The sequence below is a fragment of the Phytophthora ramorum genome, assembly GCF_020800215.1.
Source record: "Phytophthora ramorum isolate Pr-102 chromosome Unknown Phyram_PR-102_s0002, whole genome shotgun sequence".
NCBI classification, from domain to species: domain Eukaryota; phylum Oomycota; class Peronosporomycetes; order Peronosporales; family Peronosporaceae; genus Phytophthora; species Phytophthora ramorum.
In genome coordinates, this window is record NW_027150648.1 from 310,217 (window position 1) to 337,176 (window position 26,960).

Genomic DNA, 26,960 nt, shown 5'->3' on the forward strand with positions numbered 1-26,960 from the left:
GCTGTACGTGGCGAAATGAATCCTTTCAAATGATACCTGCGTGATATTCTGAGTTGACCTGGGTATTTTGAGAGTGCTAGTAGTACAATGTGTGGATGGTAACTTACACTAGAGCTGTCCTTCCGGCCTCGTGTGGCTGTGCTTGGCTGCTGCTATCTTGCCCCGAGTCTGTCGTTCCTCGATGCTCTCCGTATGCAGCGTTCTGTCGAATGCTTGAATGCAATGCCGGATCTGGTCGGCTGCAGCGATGCAGCCTTCGAGCTGGAGTGGCGCTAACTTTTCTGCATCTGTACCGCTACGTGGCAGCAGTCCATGAATTTGTGACTCCAAGTCGGGTCTTTCTGGTCCAGGGTGATTGACGTCTCTGTCATTTGCATCCGTGACAGGAGTCGGCACGACCGAACCGGCCGTCAATACCGCAGGAGGCTCATCGCACAGCACTTCATCGATCTCTCCTTGCAGCTGCTGCTGGAGCTCGATCGAAGAGTCCTCGTCCGCGTTTAGAAATGCGCACACTCGATCTCTTGTGTCGGCTGGAGTACTTATGTCGCTCGTGATCCACACGCGACCAGGGAGAGAGCTGGTATCCAGCATATCTTCAATCTTGGAAGCGATTTCATCACGATAGCGCGTCACAGTCGCGAAGGGAATTTCCGATCCAGTCGGTGGCGCGGGGGCTGCTAGCAGCTTCGACGGCGGGACCAAATTTGCACGGGCGAAGCAGTTCTCCAATAAGTCATCGGGTACCTGACCCCAGGCTTGATCAAGCAAACGTGCAGCATCCAGCAACGTCGGTCTGTGGCCAAAATGAACGCCTCCGCTATATCCGTTATCACTCTTCTCAGCTGCTTGGAGTGCCGCCTTCACTTCCTGGGGAGCGTTGTGGTACGACAGCGCACTCTGCACCAACAGGTACTTGTACTGTGCCTTCAGTACAGCAACCACACTCATCTGCAGCGGTCTCCTCCACCAAGTCTTCAAACTAACCGGGGTAGTACCAGGAGCGTCCACCGACCCAGGGGAGGACTGCGTTGTATGTGGCAGGAACACTGCCCGAATCCCTTCATCTTCAAAATCTCCCTGGTGTCCGGGTCGCTCTCTGTCCACAACTAGCAACACCGGTTTACTCGTTCGTTCACGCACAAACGGTACGAACACCGAGCTATACCATCTCCCGAATGTAGCTCGATCCAGCCACGCTCTCTCCTGCATCAAGTACGGCGACGGGAAACTCGAAGGTCTGCCCGGTCGAGGCGTTCCTCCTTCACTTGGCCCTTTTTCCTTCCCGACCAGGCAGATCGGCAGCGTCACCCGTCCTGTCGAGTTGCAACTCACCACCAACGTCACCCGGTTCCTCGTCTTCTTCTCTCCGACCAGCTCTGCATCGAATGGCAGTGCGTCATAAAATAACGACGTCTCTTCCACTGTAAAGATCCACTCGGGGTCGTACTCCGCCATGACGGCATGCAGTTCCTGCAGTGTCTTGACCTCTCTAAATGTATACCCACTGTTCTGCTCGGTCGTCACCTCTGCGCCGCCCACGAAGGCTGTGCGGACGCCGTAGCGTCGACTGAACTTGTCATACCAGCCCCAGCTGGCCTTGAAGTCATCGGGGCGGATGCCCATAGCTCTGGCCACCAGTTTCGCCTTGTCGATCACCACCGAGGGCGAAATTTCGGCTCTGGCTCGCTGTCGGGCGTCGATCCACGCCACCAGCGTCCTCTCCAGCTCTGGGAAGCGTGGTGTGGGTCGCCGGTGCACTTGACCTCTCCTATTTAATATTGCCGAGGAATTGGCCCGCGCCTCGATATCGGCGGATGCAGCCACCACGCGGCGAATAGTCTTCTCGTCCACCTCATAGTCGCGCGCTAACTGGCGCAGAGAGAGCGGCGGCTCTGCGCTCTGGTGCTTGCGGATGATCTCCAGTCGCTGCAGGTCGTTCAGCCGCGGGCCCACGCCGCGGCCGCGCTTCCGCTTCGTCGCCATGCCTCAACTTGAGGCTATGCTATTCGACAGGTCCTATCGAGATACATACGACCCAACTCATTTTCAATTTGGAAATAATGGCACCAGGTGAAGTCAGGAAAGGTTTCTTGTGCTGTTGCGGTATGTGCTGACGCTCGTTTGCCAGGAGGTCGCGTGCGCAAGGAGCTCGAGGAGTGCCAAAAGGACTCGCAGCTGTCGGGCGTCACAGCCGCGCCCGTGAACGCGGCGTCGCTCTCGGAGCTGCGCGGCTCAATCCAGGGCCCAGCGGCCACGCCCTACGAGGGCGGCCACTTTGAGCTGGAGATCATCATCCCTCCCAAGTACAAACACTATAAAATGTGGCAGAAGACGTGCAATGGACTAATGCTGTGTATTACGCAGGTACCCGTTCGAGCCGCCGCAGATGCGCTTCATGACCAAGATCTGGCACCCCAACATCTCGTCGCAGACTGGAGCCATCTGCCTCGATATCCTCAAGGACGCGTGGTCTCCTGCACTCACCATCAAGACGGCACTGCTGTCCATCCAGGCGCTGCTCTCAGCGGCCGAGCCCACGGACCCGCAGGATGCAGAGGTGGCCAGGATGTACCTGCACGACCACGAGCAGTTCCTCAATACTGCGCGCTTCTGGACCGAGTCGTACGCCAAGCAGACGGACACAGGCGACGACGCGGCGCTCTCCAGGCTCATGGACATGGGCTTCCCTGCTGTACGAGCTGCAGAATGTTAGGCTGCTGAGTGGGGATGCTAATTGGGTTTGTGTGTGTGTTGAGCAGGACAAGGCCAAGGCTGCACTATTGGCGGCTAACGGCGACGAGAACGCTGCGATTGAGAAGTTGGTCAGCAGCATGTAGCGGCCTAGTTAGCCCTCCCTTTCGGGGCGTGGCTAGCTGAATGTATAGATTACTATTAGCTTGCCACTCGCTTGCTGTCTATCTATCCGGTAGGTGCCAAAGGGCTACTTCTTCTTGGGCTTCGCTTGAGTTGTGCGGCCCGCTGTCTGCGCAGATACCTTCTCCTCGAGTTTCTTCTTGAGCAGTTTGCGCTTGTCGCCCGTCAGCTTCTTTTTGGGAGCGGCCGCTGATCGTGTCGCCTGCTGTTGGAACGCTGCCCGTTCGAACTTACGCACAGCGTCGCCGCAGCCGTGCACCTCGGGCAGTGCGTGGTCGTAGCAGAACTTGAGCTTGCAGAATTTGCACACGCTGCCCAGCATTGTCGTGCTCTTCTTGCAGCGACTCGAGCTCTGGAACGCGCAACTTGAGCTCTTGCTAGCCTGTCGAGTGAGGAACCCCAGCTCATCCTCGCCGTCTTTCAGCTCGTCTACCGGAGCTGTGTTGACCGTTTTCGCCTGGCCCTTTTTCTTCTTGTTCTTCTTCTTGCTCTTTTTGCCGGGAGGCGTTGGCGCCGGCGGTGGGACCGGCTGTCGAGCAAGCCGACTAAGGTGGAGGTCGTTCAACAGTGAGTTAGTTGCCTTGAGATCGCTGCCATCGTCCGGGGTGCTTTGCTGGGACTTGAGCTTGTGCGTTTCAGCACCATCGTCTTGATCTTTATCGCTGTCGTGCTCGTCGGCTGAGCTATCGCTGTCAGAGTCCATCAGCTGGAAAACACTCTTCGCTGCTACAGCCTTGTCTTCCACCTCGTCATCGTCTTCTTCCTCCTCAACGCCGACTGCAGTGCCAGCCTGTGCCTTTGTTTCAACTGTCTGCGCTTTCTCTTCAGGTACAGGATCTGTTTCCTTCGTCTCAGCTGATGCAGATGTAGGTTCCGATTTTACTTTCACCGCTGCTATACGTTTCTGTTCCTGTTTAGCCTTCGTCTTCACCACGTTGGCTTTCGGTTGGGTCTTTGAAGGCGAGGTGACTGGAACTGGAGCAGAAATACCGCGCGGTTTGCTTTCGCTTGCAGGGGCACTGAGAGACGAGAGCAACGCCTCGTCCACTGTGCCTTCCACCACATCTTCATCCAGATACTCTTGAGCACTGCGATACTCGCCAAACGTTTCAAAGTGCTTCACTAGCACAGCCAGAAACTTGTGCGACGAGATAGTATCGGTATCGCACACCACTGCAACATGGCGTTTTGCACGCGTGATGGCCACATTCATACGCCGATCATCGGCAAGGAAACCCACCTGTCTGTTAGCATTCGAACGCACGAGACTCATAACCACGGCCTCCTTTTCACAGCCCTGGAAACCATCCACCGACCGGATTTCAAGCCTCGGGTAGTTCTCTAGTAGTAGCGCCTTCAACGTCTGCACCTGCTTGTTGTACGGCGTGATTACTGCCACTTCGTCCTCTTTCAGGCCAGTTTCCAACAGCGCACGGACATGTCTAGCTACGACGCGCGCCTCGCCCTCGTTAGACTTCGATAGCTTGAGGATGTTGCGGCTTTTATCGTCGTCATCGTTAGTATCTTCCTCGAGTTCACATCCTGCCGTGTCCAAGAGCAGCAGAGTCGCATCCAACAGCTCGTCGTCTTTCGTGATGTTGACATGTGGTAACTCATGCAGCTTACGCTTCGCCACGCCCTCGAAACTCTCGAGCTCACCCTTGTACATTGCCTGTGAGCTCCACTCGCTAATGTTCTCGTGCATACGGTATTGGATGTTGAGCATTTTCACGATCCTCTGCGTGCTCGGGAAGCTCGTGATTCGGTCAAACAGCGTTACCTCCAGGCCTTTCGCTGCTGCTGTCTTTGACTTGATGGTGGGTGGCAGCTGCAAATGATCACCGGCAAGCACACATCGTTTGGCCTTCAGTATAGGGACCCAGCATGACGCCTCGAGTGCCTGTGCTGCCTCGTCAATAATAACCAGGTCGAAGGTCACACCCTTAAGCAGCTTGGACGCCGCACCCACGTTGGTAGCGAACACCACGTTGCTGTGTTGCACGATATCGCCTACCACCCTCTGCTCACGCTCTCGGATTTCCTTGCGGTTGGCCTTCATATCACGGCGCAGCTGGTACCGCACGCTCTTGTCGCGTGTCTTCTGCAACTTTGTCTGCATCGACGACATCTCTTTCCGGATATCGTTCACAATATCCGTGCCTTCCGCGCTCTGAATCTTAGCGTCCAAACAATACTTCAAAATCTGCGGCAATACACGCGCCGGGTGACCTACGCGCGTAAGCCTCAGCTTCTTTCCTAGCACCGAGCACGTACTCGCCAGCTTATCCAGCACGTTGTCCACCGCAATATTCGACGGTGCGCACACGAGCACCTTCAAGTCAAACTTGGTCACCGCCTGCAAAATGAACTCGACCACCGTCGTCGTCTTGCCCGTGCCTGGCGGTCCATGAATCAGCGCCAGATCTTTCGACGCCAACGCAAACCGGATCGCGTCCACTTGAGACGCGTTCAGTCCCTGATTGAACGGCGTGATCTCCGGCAGCGGCGTGTTCCAGCTCGGCTCCTTCTCCGAAAACACCCTGCACATACAAATCAAGCTGTCAGCAGTTATAAGCCACTCTAAAACGTACTATTGCTACCTACACGTCGACCACGGCCTGAGCAGCTCCGAAGTCAAATTTGGTCATTTGGTCCAGCGTACTCGTCAATTTGACAAAAGTTGCATTGTTCACCAGTCGGTCCAGGGTGATACCAGCTGCAGCCCCCAGCAGCTCCACTTCGTCCACGTCGTCGTGGTCGCTGTTAACTGCCACGGAGAGGCCCTTCTCCTCCACTTTTGACACGATGCCCGTGGGCAGCTTCTCCGCGCTCTTGTGCAGCCGGATCTGCACCAAATCCCCCACCGAGAACTGGTGTGGCTTGGCCTGGCGCAGACTGAGCGACGGGAAGGAGAATTGCAGCAGTGTGCGCCCGAAGAGGCCCGTGGAATAGCGCGCGAGCGTCAAGTGCGTCAAAACGTTCGGGTTCTCGTGGTCGTCCAGCGTCGCCAGTTCCTCACGCATGGCCTGCATTTCCTCCTGCTGCTCCAGCGACAGCAGGCGACGCGTGGACGCCACCCATGACTCCAGAGACACAGGATGCAGCGCCCCAGCGTCGTCCGCAGCCTTGCTCTTCCTCGGCATCTTCACGCTGGGGTACTGGCGTAATAATGATCATGGTGTACAGCACACAAATTGTGTATTTTAGTCAAATCAGATCCGCGGAAGAGGAGCTTCTTGGTAGAACGCGACCACCTCATCACTATCCTCAATTGTCATGGCGGTGGGCACGACGGACCCGGAGACCAATGGACTGCGGCGCCGCCACGTACAGGGCGAGAACCAGGCGGCGGATGACGCGCGCCAGTCGACGCCGCGCCGCGTCGCGAGGGCCCCCAAGGGCTTCGTGGAGCTGCTCATGTCCCCGCTGAGCTTCGTGTTGGGCGACGGGGAACCCGAGGACCCGCAGGCGGCGGCGCGCAACTTCACGCACAGCCTGAGACGCCGCTACGGGGAGAACGCGACGCCGCGCTTCGAGCACACGTCGTTCCGGGACGCGGTGTCCACGGCGCGGACGGCGTCCAAGTTCCTGCTCGTGTTCCTGCACTCGAACATCCATGACGATGCAGACGCCTTCTGTCGGTAAGAGCTCAAGAGCACGAGAGTGGTGCATTACAGTTGTAGAGCAACGATCTGATTGGTTGCCCATGTTGATGTTGCAGCAAGGCCATGTGCACCGACAGGATGAGCGCCTACCTGAACAACAGCGACTGCATCGTGTCGTGGGCGGGTTGCGTGCAGCATGCAGAGGGCTTCGGAGTGAGTTTGTCGCTCGGGTGCGCCACGTTCCCGTTCCTGGCACTGCTGTCCTGTGTGTCGCGTGGTGTTAACGTCGTGGAGAAGATCACAGGTGGGTGGAAGAAGGTGCAGGTTTTTTCTTAGGGGAGGAGGCTGACGTTGTTGTGTTGTTTGGTGCTAGCCAACCTGCCGGCGGACGAGATTATCGAGAAGCTGAATGCGGCGGTGGACCGCAACAACCAGCTCTTGGCCACGGCGCGCCACATCCGCCAGCAGCGGACGGAGGCGCAGATCTTGCGGGAACAGCAGGACCAAGAGTACCAGGAGTCGCTCGCGGCTGACCGTCGTCGTGAGCAAGAGGTGCGAGAGCAGGCTGAGCGTGAGGAAATGGAGCGACTGAGGGAGGAGGAAGAGCAACGACGTGCAGAGGACGAGGCTCAACGCGTCGAGGAGGAGAAAATCCGCCAGGAGCAAGCGTTCAAGGCTGAGATTGAAGTGAAGCGCGCTCGGATCGCGGACGGCCCCAAGTCGCGCGTACCTCCGCCAGGCGCTGACTACAAGACGGCAGTGATCAAGTTCCACCTGCACAACGGCACCCGCCTGGACCACATCTTTTACGCGCACGACACGCTGAAGACCGTGCGCGACTTTGTCGACGTGGAATTCTTTGACCGCGAGATCCCAATCCGAAACTACGAGCTGGCCACCAACTTCCCGAAAAAGGTGTACGGCCCGGAGTTGCTGGATGTATCTCTCACGGATGCGGTACGTGCTTTGACTGCTCCTCTTTGCTGCAGTCGCGGTAGACTAACGTCATGCATGGTTGATGTGAACAGGGCCTCGCGCCGCAGGCGCTCGTGTATGTGCAAGACCTTGACTCGTAGCCCCGTTGCGCCACCATCTCGAAATGCTAAATGCCAGCCCGAGCGAGTAACATCCCCCGTGGGGATAATTTAACATCCGCCGCCTTGTTACCTTACTTAGTACTACATTTTATTGCTTGGTAATGGGAAACAGCGATTCATGCATTGAATGGTCGAGCTTCTCTATAGGGGGCTACGAATGCAAGTGATTCTCTGAAAGTACAATAGGTAATGCGTGGGCTCTAGCTCCTCTAGAGCTGGAGCGAGCGTTGTTTGCCCGATGCCGCACGGTACATGCGATCATGCAGCGCAGCGGCCTGCTCGTGGTGTTCAGAGGCAACGCCAGTGATGACTACGCGCTCCACGCCCTGCACGTTTTCGGACCAACGCAGCGAGTCGAAGATGCGCTGCGACGCCTCCGCTACGTCTCCACTCGGCGAGAGGTCGAGATATGCCCGTACACGGTCCTTCAACCTCGCCAGCTTGCCATTGAAGTCAATCACGACCCAGCGGCTCACATCCTGCTTGCTCGACGCGTCCATTTCCTCGGCCGCTCCCACCTGATACAGATACGTGTCCACATCGGGGGCGTAGTGCGTGATCATCTGTCCGGGGGCCTGTTGCGCCTCCTTGGTCTGCATCTTGGCCTCTTTCTGGATGGTCACCACCTCATACCGCCCTCCTAATAACTCTGCGTTCTTCTGCAGCACCTGCTCCAGTGCCAGTTCCGACACACCTCCGCGACGGAACACGATGAGCTTGCGTTCTTCGGGGACGATCTTCACCACCGTCGACTCGATGCCGACCTCGCAGCATCCCTCCTCGTCCGCTTCAATGACACTGAGGTTCGCACAGGCACCCAGATCGTCCATCACATGCTTCGCCGTCGTCGGGGACACGTGTCCGAACCTGTTAGCACTCGGTGCAGCCACTGGCACCTTGGCTTCCTTCAGCAGCGCCTGAGCGATGGGGTGTTTGGGACAACGCAGCCCCACGAAGCCCGTGTTGGCCGACAGCGTCAACGGCAGTTCCGGGACCGCCTTGGCGATGAGCGTCAAGGGTCCGGGCCAGAACGCCTTGCCCAGACACTCGAAGACCTCACGACCCGAAGGCGTCAAGTCCACGAGCTTCACAGCGTCCTCCAGAGCGGGGACGTGCACGATCAGTGGATCCGTGAGCGGCCGCGCCTTGGCCTCAAAAATGGACAGAACAGCCTCAGGGTTGAGCGCGTTGGCGCCCAGACCGTAGACGGTCTCGGTAGGGAAGGACACGAGCTGTCCGAGCTTGAGCTGCTGTGCCGCGAAGGCGAACCCTTCGGCGTCTGGTTTGAGCAGGCGTGCCATGGTGGAGAGGAAGCAATTGCGAGCGCTACAGATCGAGGTGAGACGTCGCGACAGGTGCAAACGGAGCGAACTCGTCTTGGGTTGGAGGTGGTGCAAGCGGCAGCGAGCGGGGTCCTGGCGCTGCGGGGATACGGCACGGCGAACGAGATGCACGTGCCTTTGATGGCTGGCGACGAGCTCCGTTTAACGAAAGTACTGTGACTCCGGATAACACGATCCAAATCATCCGGATAACGACATCCTGCAAGACTTGAGCGAAACGTATTTCTTCGCGAGATACTTTCCGCTTTCAATTTGTTCACACCTGGTCGATACAGCAGGCAGGCAACAAATGGCACTGCGACAGCATGTCGATTGCCAACAGGCATCGAACCTCTTAAAACAGCCTCGCCAAAGCGGTGCCGTAGTGTAACCAGCAGAGCTCCCGCACTCGTTCATTTCCGTATGTCCGTCAACGCACTTGGTAACCATCAGTTCAACAGCAGACATGTTCATATGCTTTGTGAAGACTCGCAACTCCACTATCCCGGGCTCCATATGAATACCGGACCCAACCGGCACATGCCACCTTCAAAATTGGATAGCCACCTCTCCCTCCTCACGGCGAATGCAAAGCTAGCAGCGCACCACACTCGTCACTCTCAATTCCACTCCCAAGCACTCAAGGCCACTTTCCTCTCCCCTTCTCAACATAATGCAGTTCTTCCAGGTCCTCGTCATCGCCGCCCTCGCCGTAGCTGGTGTCAGCGGTCAGGCTGCGACTACTGGAGCTACGACGCCTGCTGTCACCCCTGCGACTGGCGCCCCCGTTACTGGCGCCGCCGCCACCACGGCAGCCTCCGGAACTGGTGCCACCACCGCCACCGTTGGTGCTTCCGGCAGCGTTTCAGTTGACACGTCGGTGGGCTCCTCCAGCTCGACTGGCTCGGTGAGTGCGGGCGACTCGACCACTTCCAGTTCAGCCACCGACTCCTCGCTCAGCTCAACGACCACGGTGTCCTCGATCACGGGCGACTCGAGCTCAACGGCAGCTTCGGCTTCAGCCAGTGCGTCAGGCTCGAGCGGTGCGTCTCAGATCACGGGCGCCATGGGTGTCACTGCTGCTAGCATCATGGTCGCTGGCGCGTACTTCCTGTAAGCATCCACAACCCGAGTGGGCTAGCAATTCGTGATATAGTGCACAGAATACAATCCATTTCGACTTGTAACTTTCACTTCCCGTTGCACTCGTCTTGAAGTCACGCTCAAATGGCTACATTGTACCCAAACTTGATTTTCATAACCGGTTACACTTTACGCTCGTCCGTTTTCATTCCTCGACATTCGCAAAAATGGACCAGATCAAGTTGGTGATCAGTGGCGCTGGTGACAAGGTGGCGGGCGCTGCGAGCGATGCCAGCAAGAAGTTGGCGAGCGTAACCGGCGACAAGAAGGGCGCGACCAAGGCGGACGCGCCGGCGTCCAACCCTTCGGACTCGCTCCCCAGCACGTGCCCGAGCCTCACCAAGCAGCAGCGCATGGTCGGCTTCGTGTCCTGCTTCGTGCTCGGGTACCTCGTGAGCTTCGGGGTAATGCAATTGGCAGTGAATTGCCTACGGTAAAGAGTGGGAGCTAACGTGTTCTTGGACTAATATTCCTATTTGTTGCTTTTGCCAGTCGACCTTCGCCTTGATCGCGGGCTCGGACAATGGCACCAAGTTCGGCATCACCTACACTCTCGGCAATATCATCTCGCTCTGCGGGTATGTGGTTGGATACTGTAAAACTGTGCTGAAAATCTGGCAGACTGACGTTGGGTGGTGTTGACTGTTAGCTCGGGCTTCCTGGTTGGTCCCAAGCAGCAGGTGAAGCTCATGTTCAAGCCCGTGCGACGCATTGCGACCATCGTCTACCTGCTGATGATTGTCGTGGTGTTCACAGTCGCCATTGCCGTACGTCGCCTCGTTGAGAATTTGAAAGTATTGCTGTTGGCGCTTATGCGATGAGTTGTTTTGCGAAATACACAGGCGCCGGAGCTGGGTCTTGTGGTGTTGTTGCTGGTGCTTATCCAGTGCGCGGCCGCGGTTTGGTACGATTTTGAGAGATTGAGTTTGTCGGCGATTGGTTCTAACGTTGCTCTGCTTTTCTGAGGCAGGTACTCAGCAAGCTACGTCCCGTACGGACGCAAAATCATTGCGGGTGTTGCCAAAAAGCTTTGCGGTACCGTCGTCTAAGTTTGTCGACTCAAGCGCTGCAATATTCCACTCCAAGCTTTCGCAAAATACACGACAGTTCTTCCTATGACCAAGATCAGCAGAACGAGAAGAGGACACTGTTTGCAATAGATCATTCCGTTTATTTACTACCTACGTGCTATGAGGAGCTAACAACGTCAAAGGCGACAACAGGACGGTCACGGCCAGCTTGCCGCCACGAGGGGGGACACGGTGCCTTGCACGAGCAAACAGCATGCCCCCTTCCGTTGGCGCAATAGTGCTAGCTGTGGGCGTCCTAGTTGTTGCCGTAGTAGGTCGTGTTGGTGTACACGACCATGTCGTACTCCGACGGGCAGTACGGGAACGTCTTGTCGCTAACAATGTCGAGGAACAGGTCGTGGCCGGTCGTGTACGTCACGTATCCGCCGAGTCCGGTGCACACAACGATGATGAAGGCGCCGATGACCTTCTCGTACCAAGGAGTGCGGTTCCAGAACACCTTGAGGTAGAAGAAGATCGGCAGGATCATACACGCGAGAGACACGGCCCAGGCGCCGACGAAGTCCGAGAAGTCCATGAAGTGGTCCTTGAAAATGATGGCCAGGACAAGCAGAACCACCACAACGCAGATGCGCAGCGTCACGTACTTCATGATCACTACGGGTCCGCTGTTGTGGTACTCGTTCAGCAGCGCTTCAGGTGTCAGGTCGTGCTCAGCGTCGGCCATCGAAGTAATTGAGGGGCGGCCGGTGACCGTAGGCGTGCCGTCCTTCTCGCCGACGTGGCCTTGCGGGGTGCTGATGACGTTGAACGCCGGGGATTCCTCGTCCATAGGGGGGAGCAGAGGACGCTTGTGCATGCCCAGAATCCCGCGCTCAAGGATGTAGAGCACGGGGTTCAGGATCACGGACATGGCGATGGTGATGTGCAGCTGCATGAACATGTAAGCCAGCACGACAGCACCGCGGTTCGCGTCCAAGTTCAGCGCCGTGCCGTTGATGGCGAACAGCAGGTTGCCCGGGATCTGGCAGCCGACGTACGAGTACGAGGTCTCGCCGATGATCAGGAAGCAGCAGGCAGAAAAAATCATTGTGGTGGCAACCACGCGAGGCATACGCTCGGGCTGCGAGTGCTCGCGCTGCAGAGCAGGCACCAACACGGCGGCGGAGTAGGCCAGCGCGAGGTTACCGAAGGAACTGGCGGCTTCGCTAAACTTGATCTCCGGGTGGGGCACAGACGGGTGGTCGTTGCCAATGCCCACAGCAAGGACGGCAATGGCGATCGCATCAGCCAGCACGGTGCCCAAGCAGCCAGCGAAGGCGGCGTACGCGCCTTCTTTCAGGGTCGGCGTCACGATGACAGGCAGCAGCATGGCAGCCATGATGATGCTCCAGTACTGCGTGTCGAAGGCGCCTGGGGAGATACCGTCAAGCAGAATCCCACCAAGCACGAGGTACGCGCAGGGCACGAGGAGGCACACTCCGAACTGCGCGAGCAGCACGAGGTAGCGTCCGATCTTGCCGCAGCACCACTCGCCGACATCGCCGTACGTCTTGAGGTGCTTGGGGGCCGCCAAACACACGCGCGAGATGGCCACGCACGAGCAGACATTGGCGAAGCCCATGAAGAGCAGCGCTACCGTCGCGATGGGCGCGCCGGAGCGGGCAAAGTTGGCCGGGAGACCCAGCGTGCCGATGCCGTACACGGTGCAGAAGAAGCTGAAGGAGATCTTGAAGTCCTCGAGTGTGAAGAACGGCATGTTGGCACCGATGTTAAGCCGCCGTCCGAGGTGGCGGAGGGGGAGCTTGGGGCCAACGGAGAAGAATCGGGAATGAACGGAGGCTGGCTGCCACTCGGATGCGGAGACCTCGTCGAGAGACGCAGCCCAAGCACCAGCAGTGAGCACACACGAACAGAGGCAGGCGGGACCTTCGGCGACATCACTCTGCGCACGCTTCCAATCAGCGGAGACCGAACGTGCCTGCGCGGGTGCTGAGTGGCTCCGTGAGCTGGCGGCTTTCGCCCCGTCGATTCGCCAGGCCGGTGGATGTCGCCTCCATGCTGCGCACTGACCGTGCAGGGCTTCTTCGTGGCTCGACTATTTCATGGGAACAAAAGTCTCCGCTTGTGACGCGGAGCAATGCGTGGCGGAGGACTCGCCCGCGACGAGCGCCGCGACCCGTCTCTGTCAGGATGAGAGACAGATCTGTCGACGAACAAGGGGGATGAGCGATAGTGCACCGGCACAGACCTGCCTCGTCACAAAGTGCGGGCGATCGACTGTTAAGGCGAGACGAGAACGCCACGGGGTCGCCGCAGCAAGCGCGGCGGGACAGTTTGATGGTGCTGCGAGCTGTCGAGAACTGGAGCCAACTCTCTCGCTCTCTCACAGCGGCGCGGATGGTCGACATTTATGCACGTGTTCGGCTAGAGAAATCGCCGAAAGCATCCTCGTTCACTTCAACTCGATGAACACCGTTGCCACGACAGGCAGCACAAGAAATCCGCTGACATGGCAATCCTCGATCACGATATGTAGCGAGGCAGTCATCGCTTGGATTGCGCTTCCTGTCACTGTCTCCGTCACTGTCTCCGCTGATCATCGCGACTCACCCTGTCGATTGCCTCAGTCGACTGCCGAGGCACTCGTTTGCTTGGCTAGGCGTGGATTGATGAATTCTCAATTCGGCCTCGCGGTGCGCTTTGCTCTGTGTGCTCTTCTTCCTCAAATTTACAAAATCCCAGTCGCACACATGCCATTCGCCATTTGAACGGATTCTTTGGCTTTCGGTAGTGGATCGGGAAACAGGTTAGCCGAGGTATCACAAAAAACTGAAGTTTGTCTTGCTGGACAATCAAAAGACTGTTGTGGCGACACGTACTGCAGAGTCGTGGTTTGAGACTTTCGCATGAGCCGCTCGAACTTCAAGCCTCGAAGCAGCTCCTGATGTAAGCACAATTAAACCTGCACATTCAGTTGAATAGATCATAGTGTTTATTACAAGAGCATATTGCCAGGGCCAGCTTGACACCACAGCGATAGAGCGGTGTTATGCGTTAGCACAGCAGCACTCCACCACTTCGTTGGCGCAATATGCTAGCCGTGGACGCTCTAGTTAGCGTAGAAAGTCTCGTTCGTGTACACGACCATGTCGTAGCCCGACGGACAGTACGGGAACGTCTTGTCACTCACAATGTTCAGGAACAGGTTCTTGCCCGTCGTGTACGTCACGTATCCGCCGAGACCGGCGCACACAACGATGATGAACGTGCCGACGGCCTTCTCGTACCAAGGAGTGCGGTTCCAGAACACCTTGAGGTAGAAGAAGATCGGCAGGATGATGCAGGCCATCGACACAGCCCAGGCACCCACGAAGTCCGTGAAATCGACGAAGTGGTCCTTGAAAATGATGGCGATAACAAGAAGAATGACAACGATGACGATGCGGAGCGTCATGTACTTGGCAGTGACCAGCGGGCCGCTGTTGTGGTACTCGTCGAGCAGAGCCTCAGGGGACAGATCGTGCTCGGCATCAGCCAGCGAGGTGACAGACGGGCCTGGGTTGACCGAGGGACGGTCCTTCTGGTGCGGCGTGTTGATGACTTCAAACGCCGGGGACTCCTCGTCAGCAGCAGGAAGAAGAGGACGCTTGTGCATGCCCAGAATGCCACGCTCAGCGATGTAGAGCACGGGGTTCAGGATCACGGACATGGCGATGGTGATGTGCAGCTGCATGAACAGGTAGGCAAGCACGACAGCACCGCGGTTCGCGTCCAGGTCCAGCGCCGTGCCACCGATGGCGAACAGCAGGTTGCCCGGGATCTGGCAGCCGACGAAAGCGTACGAGGTCTCACCGATGATGAGGAAGAGGCACGCGGTGAAGATCATAGTCGTAGCAACCACGCGAGGCATACGCTCGGGCTGCGAGTGCTCACGCTGCAGAGCAGGCACCAGCACGGCGGCGGAGTAGGCCAGCGAGAGGTTACCGAAGGAACTGGCCACCTGGCCAAAGTCGAAGTCGGGGCTGATCACGGACGGGTGGTCGGAGCCGATGCCGTTCACGAGCACGCCAAGAGCGATAGCGTCGGCCAGAACCGTGCCCAAGCATCCAGCGAAAGCAGCAGCAGCACCCTCCTTCAGAGTCGGCGTCAGAATCACGGGCAGCAGCATACAAGCCATGATGATGCTCCAGTACTGCGTGTCGAAGGCACCCGGGGAGATACCGTCGAGCAGAATTCCTCCAAGCACCAGGAACGCGCACGGCACCAGGCAGCACACACCGAACTGCACGAAAAGCACGATGTAGCGGCCGATCTGGCCGCAGCACCACTCACCGACGTCGCCGTAGGTTTTGACCGTCTTCGGGGCAGCGAGCATCACGCGGGAGATGGCCACGCACGAGCAGACGTTGGCGAAGCCCATGAAGAGCAACGCGATCGTGGCGATCGTAGCTCCCGAGCGGGCAAAGTTGGACGGCAAGCCGAGCGTACCGATGCCATATACGGTACAGAAGAAGTTGAAGGCAATCTTGAGGTCCTCGGAGGTGAAGAACGCCATCCTGCAGCCGTGTTAAACGCACGACGGTCTCGACTCTTGCGTTGAAGGGACTTACTTGACCGGAGCAAAACGAGAAGTGGACGTGGCAATGGCTGCAGTGCAAAAAGGCTCTGGGTTAATCTGTGCCTTTCGAGAGACTCGCCTCCAGTCGCTGCGGCTTGCCAATCACCGCACACGCAAGCACGGGTGTGCAACGCTGACTGGGCAGCTCGGCTCTCAACGATAGGACAAGTCGCTGGTGCCGGCTCCACATTGCCAGCGCGAGAGTATCGGCCATAGCCCGGGTCTCCGCAAGTGACGCGAAGGCTGGCAGGACACCGGATTGGCGGGCCGATGCGAGCGATGCTCCGTCTCCGTTAGCTTTCCCGCAAGAGACAGACCTGTGGACGAACGAGAGATGATGGGCACGCGCATAGAAAAACTGAAGTTTGGAAGAGCCGGTCGTTTACACTTGATCTTTGTATGCCCCTGTGATGCGCCAAAACGTCCGGTTCCGGTGCAGAAGATCGGAGACGGTTGATATGTGATCGCTCCGATTAAAATTGCAACGCCTTCGTGTGGCCGCTGGCATTGCTCGCCGACTTGCCTGTAAAACGTGCGTTGACTCTTCTAAGGGCGCTGCATATCTGGCAATGGCTTCAACATACACTGGAGGTAACTTACCAATTTCACTGACCTCGTTGCCAGCCGAACGAGAGAAGGACAATCACGCCGGCACTGCAGTGATCTCGCTGTCTCGCTCAGCGACTGGGGCTCAACCTGAGCAAGTCGCTCGCCCTGCATAAATGAGCGCAGGCGGGAAGGCGGCGATAAAATGCGGGCGGCACGAATAGGGATCCGTCCGCTGGCAAGTTGCAACAACGCGAGCATGCGAAGTTTTGCCATGGGGGACACGTTCGAAGGGGTACCGCTGGAGATGCGTCCAACAGCTTCATTTATGTGTCATGAACGACAAGATCGATGACTCGCAGGTCCTGCGTTCCTCTCGGATCCGGTGCAATTTCATCCCTCCCAAAGCGGTCATCGTGCGTCTTCACGATGGCGACTCGCTTGCGCTTGCCTGCAAGCAAGGCCAACCTTCGGCCCGCATCACTTCTCACTTAAAGGCTTTCGCACTCGTCGCCTGCGACGAAGTTATGGTATCCATTCCATTCTCATCGGCTCAAACCGGATGTTCGTGTCCCCCACGTTGTCGACGAAAACGATTTTCACCAGCTGATTGGCCTCCCAGGGTGGGCTCCACTCAGTCAGCAGCAAAGTCTCGCATGAAACTTCCTGCTTGGAAGCGCGGAGCTGAGCAAGTCGTGTCACCCACCGCAGCCGCAGCGAAGGCGATCAGACACGCGAGTCGACCTGCATGCATGCAGCTGCGGCTTGGCGTCAACTCCGCTGCTTCCAATGCTTTGTATTTATGCTTGAACATCGCTACATGTAATTGGCCTTGCAGACCAATTTGTGGAGTCCTCAACACGCTGCTGCGTTTTGTACTCAACAAGTCGGTAGCCACAGGTGATTCCTCTGTCACGTGCCGCTATGACTCACTCAATGAATTACTGTATATCCCCACACAAATCCTACCGCCTCTCTGCAATGCCTCTATGACATGCATTGCCTTGTTCACAAGCACCACAAACTGTAGACGAGCGAGCACCACGCACACGCCCGCGGAGACGAGATTCATATATGCTCACCTTTTGGTATCAAACATATTATGCTCACCTTTTGGGACGACAAATGCACTCCGACAAATGCACTCCGACAAGTGCACTCCGACAAGTGCAAAGTTCTGTATTGTCAACTCGAGGGTGTGAGGACATCGTACAGGTACACTGTATCCTGTTCTGCTACTGCTCGAGGTCGTCTCGACCTTAATTTGGAGATGGAGTCCATCAGGTTCGATGTCGTCTCGATCTTACTTTGCTTCTTCGAGCGGTAGCAGTACAGTGTATGCCCTCACCTCCTCGAGTTGGCAATACAGTGAGCCTTGCGTTGGTGCCTGGCTGTCGTGCTTGACTTGGTTGAAGTGAAACGTGATCTAACTCGGATCTGTCCGGGCGTCTTCGCATATTGTGCCCCATTTCATTCGGGGCAGGTTAACTGGGGTACATGTAACCCAGTTTTATTCGACGAAACTCCTACTAGGTGCGATCCGCTCCGCTCCACAATAGTTGGAATCGCCAACTAAGTGCGATCTTCTCCATTCCAGACACTGGCCTAAAATGAGCGCTCTCTTCCCGGCGCCCGTGCGCGCGTACACGACGTTCTCGGACGCCGCGCCGACGTCTGCGCCAGCGTCCGCGCCTCCCCCGCGCGCCTCCGCCCCCAGATACCCCCTGCGCGTCCAGCAACAATTCGTGCCGCGCCGCAACGAAGACTTCGGTGACGGCGGTGCGTACCCCGAACTCCATGTTGCCCAATTTCCGCTCGGAATGGGTAAAAAGGGCGGAAAGGGGGCCCATTCTAAAAATGGAGGCACCTTAGCCCTCCAAGTACGTGGCGACGATGGCAAAGTGAGCTACGACGCCATTGTGACGCAGCAACACCGGGACAAGACCAAAGTGTACACCAAGTTCAGCGACATTGTGGAGAAGGACGGGGACGCCTCAGCCCTTGCCTTGCCCAGTAAAGATGAGGAGGTGGAGACTGCCAATCGCACTAAAGACGCACTCCAAGCTCTAGTACAGGGCAAGGTGGCCAGCGCTCTGCCTACCAATGTAGGACGCCAGAAGAGCGCCAAGGAGACGGCCAAGTACATTCGCTACACGCCCAATGACCAGGGCACGTCGGGCGCCCCAAAGCAGCGGATTATCCGCATGGTGGACGTTGCCAAAGACCCCATGGAACCACCAAAGTTCCAGCACACGAAGGCGGTGCGTGGGCCCCCGTCCCCGCCGGTGCCGGTGCTGCACTCGCCGCCTAGGAAACTTACCGTGGCGGATCAGCAGTCGTGGAAGATCCCGCCGTGCATTTCCAACTGGAAGAACTCGAAGGGGTTCACCATTGCATTGGATAAACGTCTAGCGGCGGATGGACGAGGACTGCAACAGGTTACAGTGAACGACAACTTTGCCAGCCTGTCGGAGGCGCTTGCGATCGCGGAGCGGAAGGCTAGAGAAGAGGTCAACATGCGCGCGCAGGTGCAAAAGAAACTGGCGATGAAGCAGAAGGAGCAGAAGGAGAACGAACTGCGGGACTTAGCGTCAAAAGCACGCATGGAGCGCGCTGGTATCCGCGCGGATAGTGGAGATGAGGATGACGACCGGAACCGTAGTCGACGTCGCCGCTCCTCCAGTGCCCACAGCGACCGTAAGCGTGGTTACAGTGACGACGAAGATGACAGTGACGCCGAAGGACGGCGGGATCGTGACCGGATCCGTCATGAGCGCAAGAAGGAGCGTGAACGCGAAATGCGTATGGAGAAGCTGGGCAAGAAGGGCAAGCTAGCGCGTGATGAAGACCGTGATGTCTCGGAAAAGATTGCGCTCGGTCAGCTTCAAGGTGGTGGCCGGGCCGGTGGCAGCGACGCCATGTTCGACTCGCGGTTGTTTAACCAGTCGCAGGGTATGAGCTCGGGCTTTGGCCAGGAGGACGAGTACAACGTTTACTCGAAGCCGATGGTGGACCGCGGCAAAGCTAGCGTGTACCGCCCCAAGGGTGACGATGGTGCTATGGATGCAGAAAAGGACTATGAGGAGCTCAAGGGCGGTCACTCGAAGCGCTTCAAGGCTGATAAACAGTTCCGCGGCACAGAAGCTGTCGCGCGAGGAGGTAGTCGTGACGGACCTGTACAGTTTTCGTACGACAACGTTAAGGATGAGGATGTCGAAGACGCTAGCAAGGCTCGGGTCCCTGATGCTCACAGTGGTGATACGCGTCGGTCGCCTGCCGGATCTCCTCCGCAGTCTCGGCAGAAGGCTCGTTCCCCGTCACGATCGCCGCCACGAGCTCGGGGTCGTGGCCGTTCGCCTCCAGGATCTCCACCTCGCTCTCGAGGTCGTGGCCGTTCTCCTTCAGGTTCGCCGCCTCGCTCACGAGGGCGTGCTCGCTCTGCTTCGGGTTCACCACCGCGTCCAGGAAGACGCGGTCGCTCACCGTCAGGCTCACCACCACGCTCACGAACGCGTGGCCGTTCGCCGTCACCCTTCCGTGGCCGCGATCGTTCGGCGCCGCGTGGACGTAAGCGCTCACCTTCGCGCTCTCCTTCAATTTCGCGTGAGCGTGGCCGCCCGCGTGCGCGTTCGCGCTCTCGCTCGTATTCGCGAGGCCGCAGTCGTCGGCGTTCACCGTCCTACTCCCGATCTCGGCGCTCTCCGTCTCGCTCACGCTCTCGCAGTAGGGATGGCGACCGCAAGCGACGTCGCCGTTCACCCAGTGAAGACAGCGAGGACGACCCGTTCGGCTTGGACCAGTTCCTAACTGATGCTAGGAAGGGCACAGACGACGTACGTCGCTCACCTGGTCGTGACCGTCGTCGCCGTTAGAAGGCCAGCTGGACTTGGAGCGTCACGAATATCAAGATACAGCAGGTAAAGTCAACTTGTGACGGATGCATTCCCAAGATACGAGCATTCGGTAACGTGCAAAACTGGTGGTGTTTGCACGCACAATACATGCATTTGAGCTGATTAACCCAGTGTGTTTGCTGAATGGACAGGCCGTTTGAGCAAGGCGGTGTCTGATGTTGGCAGGGCAGCATAGATCGGAAGCAATCTCTTTGTATTATACATGTATTGTATGCACTGAGACTACCGAAGGGCACATCAGTTGAGCCTGGACATCTCGACCGCAGTTGCTCCCGTTGCGTCGCTGGCTTACAGGAAGTATGCGCCGACGGCCATGACAGAAGCAGCAGCGAGGCCGATGGCTCCCGTGAGCTGAGTCGAACCGCTCGAGCCTGACGCACTAGCTGAAGCCGAAGCCGCCGTTGAGCTCGAGTCGCCCGTGGTCGAGGACACCGTGGTCGTTGAGCTGAGCGACGAGTCTGTTGTTGAACTGGAAGTGGTCGAGTCGCCCGCACTCACCGAGCCAGCGGAGCTCCAGGAGCCCGAGGAGCCGACCGTGGTGCTGGTGTCGGCGCTTCCAGTCGCGCCGACGGTGGCAGGGGCGGCACCAGTTCCGGAGGAGGCGGAGTCCACAGCATCGGGAGTGACGGCACCGGTGGTGGTCGTAGTCGTGGCGGCACCGGTAGTCGTAGCAGTTGCCGTGGTGGCCGTCGGAGTCGTGGCAGTCTGACCGCTGGCACTAGCGACGGCGAGGGCAGCGATGATGAGGACCTGGAAGAACTTCATTGTTGTTGGAAGGGACTGGAGTCTTGAGCACTTGAAAGTGGATTTGAGAATGACATGCCGAGTGCGACGCGAGTTTAGCAAACGCAGCGAAGAGGGAGAGGTGGCGCTGCAGAGGTTTGCCATGCGATCGTCAGACTGTGGAAATATGTTTACCATGAGAGCCTGCTGTTTCCATGGTCGTAGTTTCTACAGACCAAGAGGCAACTGGCAGACCATGCGAAGATGCATAAGATGAGAAGGACGAGATCAGTTGATCGGTTGGGACTTTGAAGGTCCCCGATACATCTACGAGCGTTTGGCTTTCGTAGTCTTGGTGGTCGTCGACTTTTTGGTCGTCTTCTTGGCCTTCACCTTTTGCACGTGAATGACCTTGGGGACCGCATCCTTACGAGGCGTCGTGGACCTGGTGGCTCGGTCACTGACCCCAGCAGCACTTTCCGGCTGCAGCACTTGCTCTGTATACTGTACGCTGCTTTCATTGGGGAAGCCTGCGATGTGCGGGAAGTTGATGAGGTATCCCTCACGCACCTTGAACTGGGTCATGTAGAACTTGAGCTGCTTCATGTGCTCCGGTTTGAGCCCCGTCGCGACCGCCTTGAGCTCAAGAATCACCGGTTTGTCCAGCTTAAGGTACAGATCCACTCGCCGAGTGGCGATCTTCTGGCCCTTGTAGAAAATGGGGATTTCCACCTCGGACGAGACCGTCACGCCTCGGTCTCGTAGTTCCAAAGCCAGAGCTCGTTGGTAGGTGGCCTCGAGGTTGTAAGCGCCAAGGACACGGTAAACTTCATTGCAGATGGCTGGTAGCTCCCCTTTAAGCTGACTGGAGCTCGTAATATTACTCAGCTCCTCGGAAGAGGCGTCTTTTGGCTCTCCGAACGAAATCTTGTGCAGATGCTCCGTGAGCTCCGCGATGGCATCGCGCGTCTTGGCTTCACCAGTTTCTTCGTGCTCTTCTTGGTTGTTACCTCGGTCTTCCACCGTTGCTTCCTCTGCCAGGGAAACACTGGCGACGACGAGGGGCTCGTCCTGCTCGTGGCTCTTGCTTCTGGTGTTCATCGCGGGAGGGAAATCTCGAATGAACCCTCTCGATCTTTCCGCTCAGCGGTAGTGACTCATACAAATGCCAAGTGCAGATGAGTTGTATGCATGTCGCCTTTGTTACCACGTTATTGCCGAGGAAGCTGCACTGATCGACCGGAAACTACTTCGGCCTGCTCAACACTTGAACGATTTAAACAAGCGCAACCCCACCAAGAAAACGAGATAACTGGGGCGACGGTGGAGGTAAAAGCTCCTGCGAAATTCAAGAAAACCTACGGATACTGTGGATGGTTGTTGGTAAGTACAATATCAAAAATGAGCTCAAGTGTGGAATGTTAACGAGGCGGAATTGAAAGGCTCGTTGGCTGCCAAACGCCTTTGAGAACGTCTATAAGTCTCAACTGATCCATGCAAACTGGAAGGAGAAATCGGCACCTGAAAGTCAGCAAACTTGTCAGTAAATGGATGTCCGTCTGATAGTTTTACACGTACCAAAATGAATCACCCGATAAGTCAACGTCATCATCGCCCAAATCAGCATTTTGGACTGGACTAGTGCGGTCTGCGTTTCCAGCACGAATCCAAGATGATACAGCGACCGAATGCCGCAGTTTCGCTGCATGATGGCTGCAAGCGCAACAAATGACACGAGCTCCAGTAGCCCGTAGATGAAAACACTATCTAGCGAGCTGCTGACATTTTCCCGAGTGAGACCTTCCATCTCCCGATGATACGCTGCACTGGGCAAATGGACCATCACCAGCGTAAAGTTTGCGTAGAGAATTGGGATGAAGGTTTCCAGATATTCTGCCAGAACAAGACACTCAGCCGTGAAGAGAACTTCAAGGGATTCTTGGAGAATACCGACGCTGTCGTCCCCGACCGAAATCGCCGTCTTTACTGGTTGTACTTTGCTGCTGCTGCACCATTTAAGTTTTGGGTCGGGCAGAATAGTCGTCGACGACGCGTGAGGCTTGACAGAAAAACTGTGGAGAGAGTTTGTCCGTGAGCTGCCAAAGGAGCGGCTATCCAGTCTTTGCAGCAGCAGAGTACTGTTCTGCGATATCTTGTGAGAGCTGATGCACGACCGTAGCCGAATGGTGGAGCGGGGCCGCTCTTCAGAAGCTTCTTCTACACGGGTGCACATGGACCTAATTGCACCTAAAAGATCCCCGTTCGTTCCCCCGTTAATGGCTCGAATGCGAGATAAAACGCTACGAGTCCTTTTGTCAAGTTCGCGCAGCTCAAATGCTGTCTCGATCATGTCCGCCGCCATGATCACCACCACCGTTTTGATCGACTTTACGTGCTGCATGCACGTCGCCAAATACAGTGCGTCGAAGAAATTGACCGAAAAGGTGATTTCCTCCGGGAGCATGTCCTCTTTGGTCGTGAAGGTGCGCATATACACGTTTTTCAAGACTAACTTCAGGACAGGCAGCAGTAAAATCGTCAGCTGTTCCCATTTCGTGTCCAACGTGGCTTCAAAGAGGACCTCGAAAGCTGGGTACGCCGTCACCATCAGAATATTCACCGAGTGAAAGTTGTTGTACTCCATGAGCTGTTCTCGCTGCTTCGCAATTTCACTAAAAGCCTGAGCCCCCACGATCGCGCGGAAGACCGCCATCATAATGAGGACTACCACCATCGAGAGCGAAATTGTGAAGAAAGGGATCGGGAATGTCCAAAGCGCGGCGATTCCCATATCCGCTACTACGCTCAAAGCCGCCACACAGATGCAGAATGTCACAAGCTGCCGTGTCGAGAGTGTGGCGCCATCAATCGTGTTACCTGCGTGTATCGCCGATGTAAACGCTAATGTCCCTTCCAATATGAATACACGGATCCAAAATCCGTAGTTCGCGCTCCAACCTTCTGCGGGGTCCTGCAACGGGACACTTTCCTGAGCTATCACGAGCAAAGCCATCGGAATCGGTGTGGCTAGTATCACCAGCAGCACACGGCGCAGGGAAGTGGCTCGAACGTACTCGTCCAGCGCCAGCATTCGCTCGACGGAGTATTTCCCGCCGTAGTTGGTGAGTTGTGTTGCAAGCCAGGCACGAATAACCTTGGCCCCGCACGACTTTAAACGCGTGCTACCAACCTCTGTACTTGCAGGCTGCGGCGGCGTGCGGCTTGGCTTCCCCCCGGACGATATCTTGGGGACCATGACGTACTGACGTTGGGAACCAGAATCAACTCGTTGAAGACAATCGCTGCCAAGAGTAAACTCAAGTGGACCGTGATAAAGTCGCTGACAGTTTCTGGTAAATTTGTTTTAGAAATACATCGTACCTGGTCCATCGTGGTAAGAATGACCGATATATCTCGGACCTTCTCCAATGTAGAGGGTTCGTATAGCTGAAACGTGTTGAAGTGGTTCCTCCTTTGTTGCTGTTGATCTCGCATATTGATCCCGGTGTCCACCAGATCTGAATAATATCACTTATACTGAGCAAGACTTTTGCTTCCAATTATCCAGGAGAATTAGGCAAGAACTGGAAAAAGAAGAATTCAACATGTACGGATCAAGCAGTCGAGTGTTTGACAGCAATTGAGTTCGAGTCATCGTTCCCTCTTGACTGCATCAGGGCGATAGTTTGGTTGAGAGTGTAGGTCGAAGTCATGGACGGTCGCGACTGCAAGCTAGCCACAACTTTGAATTGTCGATCACGCGGTTAAGAGGGCATTTCAAACAGCACTGCTCATCTCGATCGTGTTGGTGGCATCCTTCCTACCTGTTTATCCTCCACGCAAAGGCGCTGGTAGCCTCATCGTTGGCGTTGGCGCCTCTTCACGCTGTCCGCCGGTCACCTTCGTTCCGTTGGAGAACCGTCAGAAACGGATGCACGTGATCACTTGCGCGGCAACTTTTGGTAGGCGACGCCTGGCGGAGGATCATGGAGACCCGGTTGAGTTTGCGCAGGCGCTTGCTTCGTATCGAAGACACCGACGCCTCCGTCGCCTCTGCGTCGGCCTCGTCAGCCCTCGTATTCAATGGCTCGAACCAGTCGCGCAGTTCCGCTGGACGCCGTCAACAGCCACAAGAGTTCGACGATGAAGATGACGAAGGAGACGGCGAAGGCGATGGCGACGAAGACGCAGACGACGAAGAGAGCGGGGACGACGAAGAGAACGACGCAGACACTGAGCCGGACACCAATGGCAGAGCGCCCAAGCACTCGAAACCAGGCGACAAGTGCCCAACTGCACGGGTCGTCAAGCTGCTTTTCAGTCGCAGTGACCCCCTTGGACGCAACCCCACCGTGGGGTTCGACTACCCGCCATCGCTCGGGGTCGTCCGAGACTACTCGGGTCTGGTAGTCGCCACGGTCGATTCACAGGAGCTCTCGTTGCTCTATCGAACGTCCTGGGAGCGGAACTGCGTCAAAAACGCCTTTGCTGCCGCGGGGTTCTTCCGAACTCGCAAGATGTGGACTGCGTGGCATCTCGCGTGGGCCAAACCGGTGCCCAAAACGCAGTTCGAACGATTCCGAGGCGACCACCCGCAGGTTTTCAACCACTTTCCTGACCCGTGGGTAATCGGACGCAAAGACCGACTCATGAAGACGCTCGCCAATTGTCGTCGGCGCTTTGGGTCAAGCTACGACTTCTTCCCTGAAGGCTTTTCCCTTCCTGATCAACTTGACGCCTTTCGTCGTGCACTGGAGCGTAACGAGGCGTTCATCGCAGGAACATTCCCCAGTTCAGTGGTGACCAAGGGCGTCGATGAGTCTGCACGAAAGAAGGCAGACACGGTCGGGCCTCTCTGGATCACGAAGCCCCCAGCCTCCGCCTGCGGACGTGGCATCCGTGTGCTCACACATCGCGACGCTTGTAAACTGTGCGAAGAGGCTCGAAAGCTCTCGAGGAAGCCCAAGAACGGGAAAAAGCCCAAAGCTTGCATCGTCCAGAAGTACGTGGCAGATCCGCTCCTGCTTGGCGACGGCGACCGCTTCAAGTTTGATCTGAGATTGTACGTCGTGGTGACCAGCTTGGACCCGCTTCGCATTTACCTTTTCCAAGAGGGGATTGCCCGCTTCTGCACAGCGCCATACTCGCTCAAGAACCCACGCAACCGCCTCGCACACCTGACAAACTACGCCATCAACAAAGGCAGCGACGGGTTCGTGGAGAACGCAGACGCCCAGCGCGCTGATGCCGGCAGCAAGTGGAGTCTCTCGGCTTTGCTACGCGCACTTCAGGCGCAGCAGCTTCTGGACGACCCAGAGACACTTATGCGGCAGATCCGAGCCATCGTCTGTAAAACGATCATCGCCGCTGAAGCGCACCTCACGCCGCTTCTTCACCAATTTGCTGGCCAAAGCTCTTGCTACGAGCTCTTCGGGTTCGACTTGATGCTCGACGCGAAATTGCGGCCGTGGCTTATTGAGGTGAACGTGTCTCCGTCTCTCATGGGCGGATCTCCGCTCGACCGCCGCGTGAAGGGCTTGCTTCTGAGCGACACGTTCCACTTGGTTGGGCTGCAGGTGCCACTCACAAACGTGCCTCGCGAGAGGATGCCCGCTGAAGTCAACACCGCGCTAGAATCGGCAACTATCCCACCAGAACCAAGTTCATCGATTCCTTCAGCAGCCTCATCAGGCAGACAGTTCCGACGCAGCAAGACAATGCGAGCCAATCCAGTAAACCGCCAGCTGCACGAGGTTGTTCTGGACCCAACGATCGAGCGCTTCGAGGCTACGCACTTAGATCTCTTCACAGCTAGCGACTGGGACACTGTGCGTGCCTTGGACGACGAAATGGATCGGCGTGGCCACTTCGATCGAATATTCCCAGCTTCATCGGGGTCTTTTCAAGCAGCAGCGGAAGAGACTGCGAGCTACTCGCGCTTTTTTACTTGCCAGCGGTATTCGAACTCGCTCTGCGCCAAGTGGATGCAAACTCCGCGAGCTGTTCGGCAGCGACTAGTGCGCCAGCATTCGGCTAGAGCCAACCCCCGCCCAGTCTCACTAGCAGGAAGCCGCCCAGGCA

The 26,960-nt window shown here is 57.0% G+C and overlaps 11 protein-coding genes across 11 annotated transcripts; 5 read left to right on the plus strand and 6 right to left on the minus strand.

The window, feature by feature from the left end:
* Positions 1–108: 108 nt before the first annotated feature.
* KRP23_1630 (Tigger transposable element-derived protein 2) lies at positions 109–1,986 on the minus strand (the record flags this gene model as incomplete). Its single annotated transcript, XM_067886287.1, has 1 exon — positions 109–1,986. One exon carries the CDS (start codon positions 1,984–1,986, stop codon positions 109–111), a length of 1,878 nt encoding a protein of 625 aa, XP_067748963.1.
* A 77-nt stretch (positions 1,987–2,063) lies between these two features.
* Positions 2,064–2,840, plus strand: KRP23_1631 (Ubiquitin-conjugating enzyme E2 27; the record flags this gene model as incomplete). Its single annotated transcript, XM_067886289.1, has 4 exons — positions 2,064–2,073; positions 2,132–2,306; positions 2,368–2,695; positions 2,763–2,840. The coding sequence occupies 4 exons, from the start codon at positions 2,064–2,066 to the stop codon at positions 2,838–2,840; spliced, it is 591 nt and encodes a 196-aa protein (XP_067748964.1).
* Positions 2,841–2,944: 104 nt separating this feature from the next.
* On the minus strand, positions 2,945–6,020 carry KRP23_1632 (DNA-binding protein SMUBP-2; the record flags this gene model as incomplete). The annotated part of the gene is made up of 2 exons (XM_067886290.1): positions 2,945–5,417; positions 5,482–6,020. The coding sequence occupies 2 exons, from the start codon at positions 6,018–6,020 to the stop codon at positions 2,945–2,947; spliced, it is 3,012 nt and encodes a 1,003-aa protein (XP_067748965.1).
* A 133-nt stretch (positions 6,021–6,153) lies between these two features.
* Positions 6,154–7,558, plus strand: KRP23_1633 (FAS-associated factor 2-B; the record flags this gene model as incomplete). The annotated part of the gene is made up of 4 exons (XM_067886291.1): positions 6,154–6,518; positions 6,599–6,786; positions 6,856–7,439; positions 7,511–7,558. The coding sequence occupies 4 exons, from the start codon at positions 6,154–6,156 to the stop codon at positions 7,556–7,558; spliced, it is 1,185 nt and encodes a 394-aa protein (XP_067748966.1).
* A 230-nt stretch (positions 7,559–7,788) lies between these two features.
* Positions 7,789–8,880, minus strand: KRP23_1634 (Threonylcarbamoyl-AMP synthase; the record flags this gene model as incomplete). The annotated part of the gene is made up of 1 exon (XM_067886292.1): positions 7,789–8,880. One exon carries the CDS (start codon positions 8,878–8,880, stop codon positions 7,789–7,791), a length of 1,092 nt encoding a protein of 363 aa, XP_067748967.1.
* Positions 8,881–10,211: 1,331 nt separating this feature from the next.
* KRP23_1635 (Vesicle transport protein SFT2B) lies at positions 10,212–11,093 on the plus strand (the record flags this gene model as incomplete). Its single annotated transcript, XM_067886293.1, has 5 exons — positions 10,212–10,448; positions 10,537–10,622; positions 10,694–10,811; positions 10,887–10,948; positions 11,015–11,093. The coding sequence occupies 5 exons, from the start codon at positions 10,212–10,214 to the stop codon at positions 11,091–11,093; spliced, it is 582 nt and encodes a 193-aa protein (XP_067748968.1).
* Positions 11,094–14,187: 3,094 nt separating this feature from the next.
* KRP23_1636 (uncharacterized protein) lies at positions 14,188–14,787 on the minus strand (the record flags this gene model as incomplete). Its single annotated transcript, XM_067886294.1, has 1 exon — positions 14,188–14,787. One exon carries the CDS (start codon positions 14,785–14,787, stop codon positions 14,188–14,190), a length of 600 nt encoding a protein of 199 aa, XP_067748969.1.
* A 3,065-nt stretch (positions 14,788–17,852) lies between these two features.
* On the plus strand, positions 17,853–19,444 carry KRP23_1637 (SNW/SKI-interacting protein; the record flags this gene model as incomplete). The annotated part of the gene is made up of 2 exons (XM_067886295.1): positions 17,853–19,338; positions 19,425–19,444. 2 exons carry the CDS (start codon positions 17,853–17,855, stop codon positions 19,442–19,444), a joined length of 1,506 nt encoding a protein of 501 aa, XP_067748970.1.
* Positions 19,445–19,464: 20 nt separating this feature from the next.
* On the minus strand, positions 19,465–20,773 carry KRP23_1638 (uncharacterized protein; the record flags this gene model as incomplete). The annotated part of the gene is made up of 2 exons (XM_067886296.1): positions 19,465–19,921; positions 20,655–20,773. 2 exons carry the CDS (start codon positions 20,771–20,773, stop codon positions 19,465–19,467), a joined length of 576 nt encoding a protein of 191 aa, XP_067748971.1.
* A 433-nt stretch (positions 20,774–21,206) lies between these two features.
* KRP23_1639 (uncharacterized protein) lies at positions 21,207–21,980 on the minus strand (the record flags this gene model as incomplete). The annotated part of the gene is made up of 1 exon (XM_067886297.1): positions 21,207–21,980. The coding sequence occupies one exon, from the start codon at positions 21,978–21,980 to the stop codon at positions 21,207–21,209; it is 774 nt and encodes a 257-aa protein (XP_067748972.1).
* A 2,885-nt stretch (positions 21,981–24,865) lies between these two features.
* KRP23_1640 (Tubulin polyglutamylase TTLL4) lies at positions 24,866–26,897 on the plus strand (the record flags this gene model as incomplete). The annotated part of the gene is made up of 2 exons (XM_067886298.1): positions 24,866–25,881; positions 26,834–26,897. The coding sequence occupies 2 exons, from the start codon at positions 24,866–24,868 to the stop codon at positions 26,895–26,897; spliced, it is 1,080 nt and encodes a 359-aa protein (XP_067748973.1).
* Between the last annotated feature and the right edge of the window lie 63 nt (positions 26,898–26,960).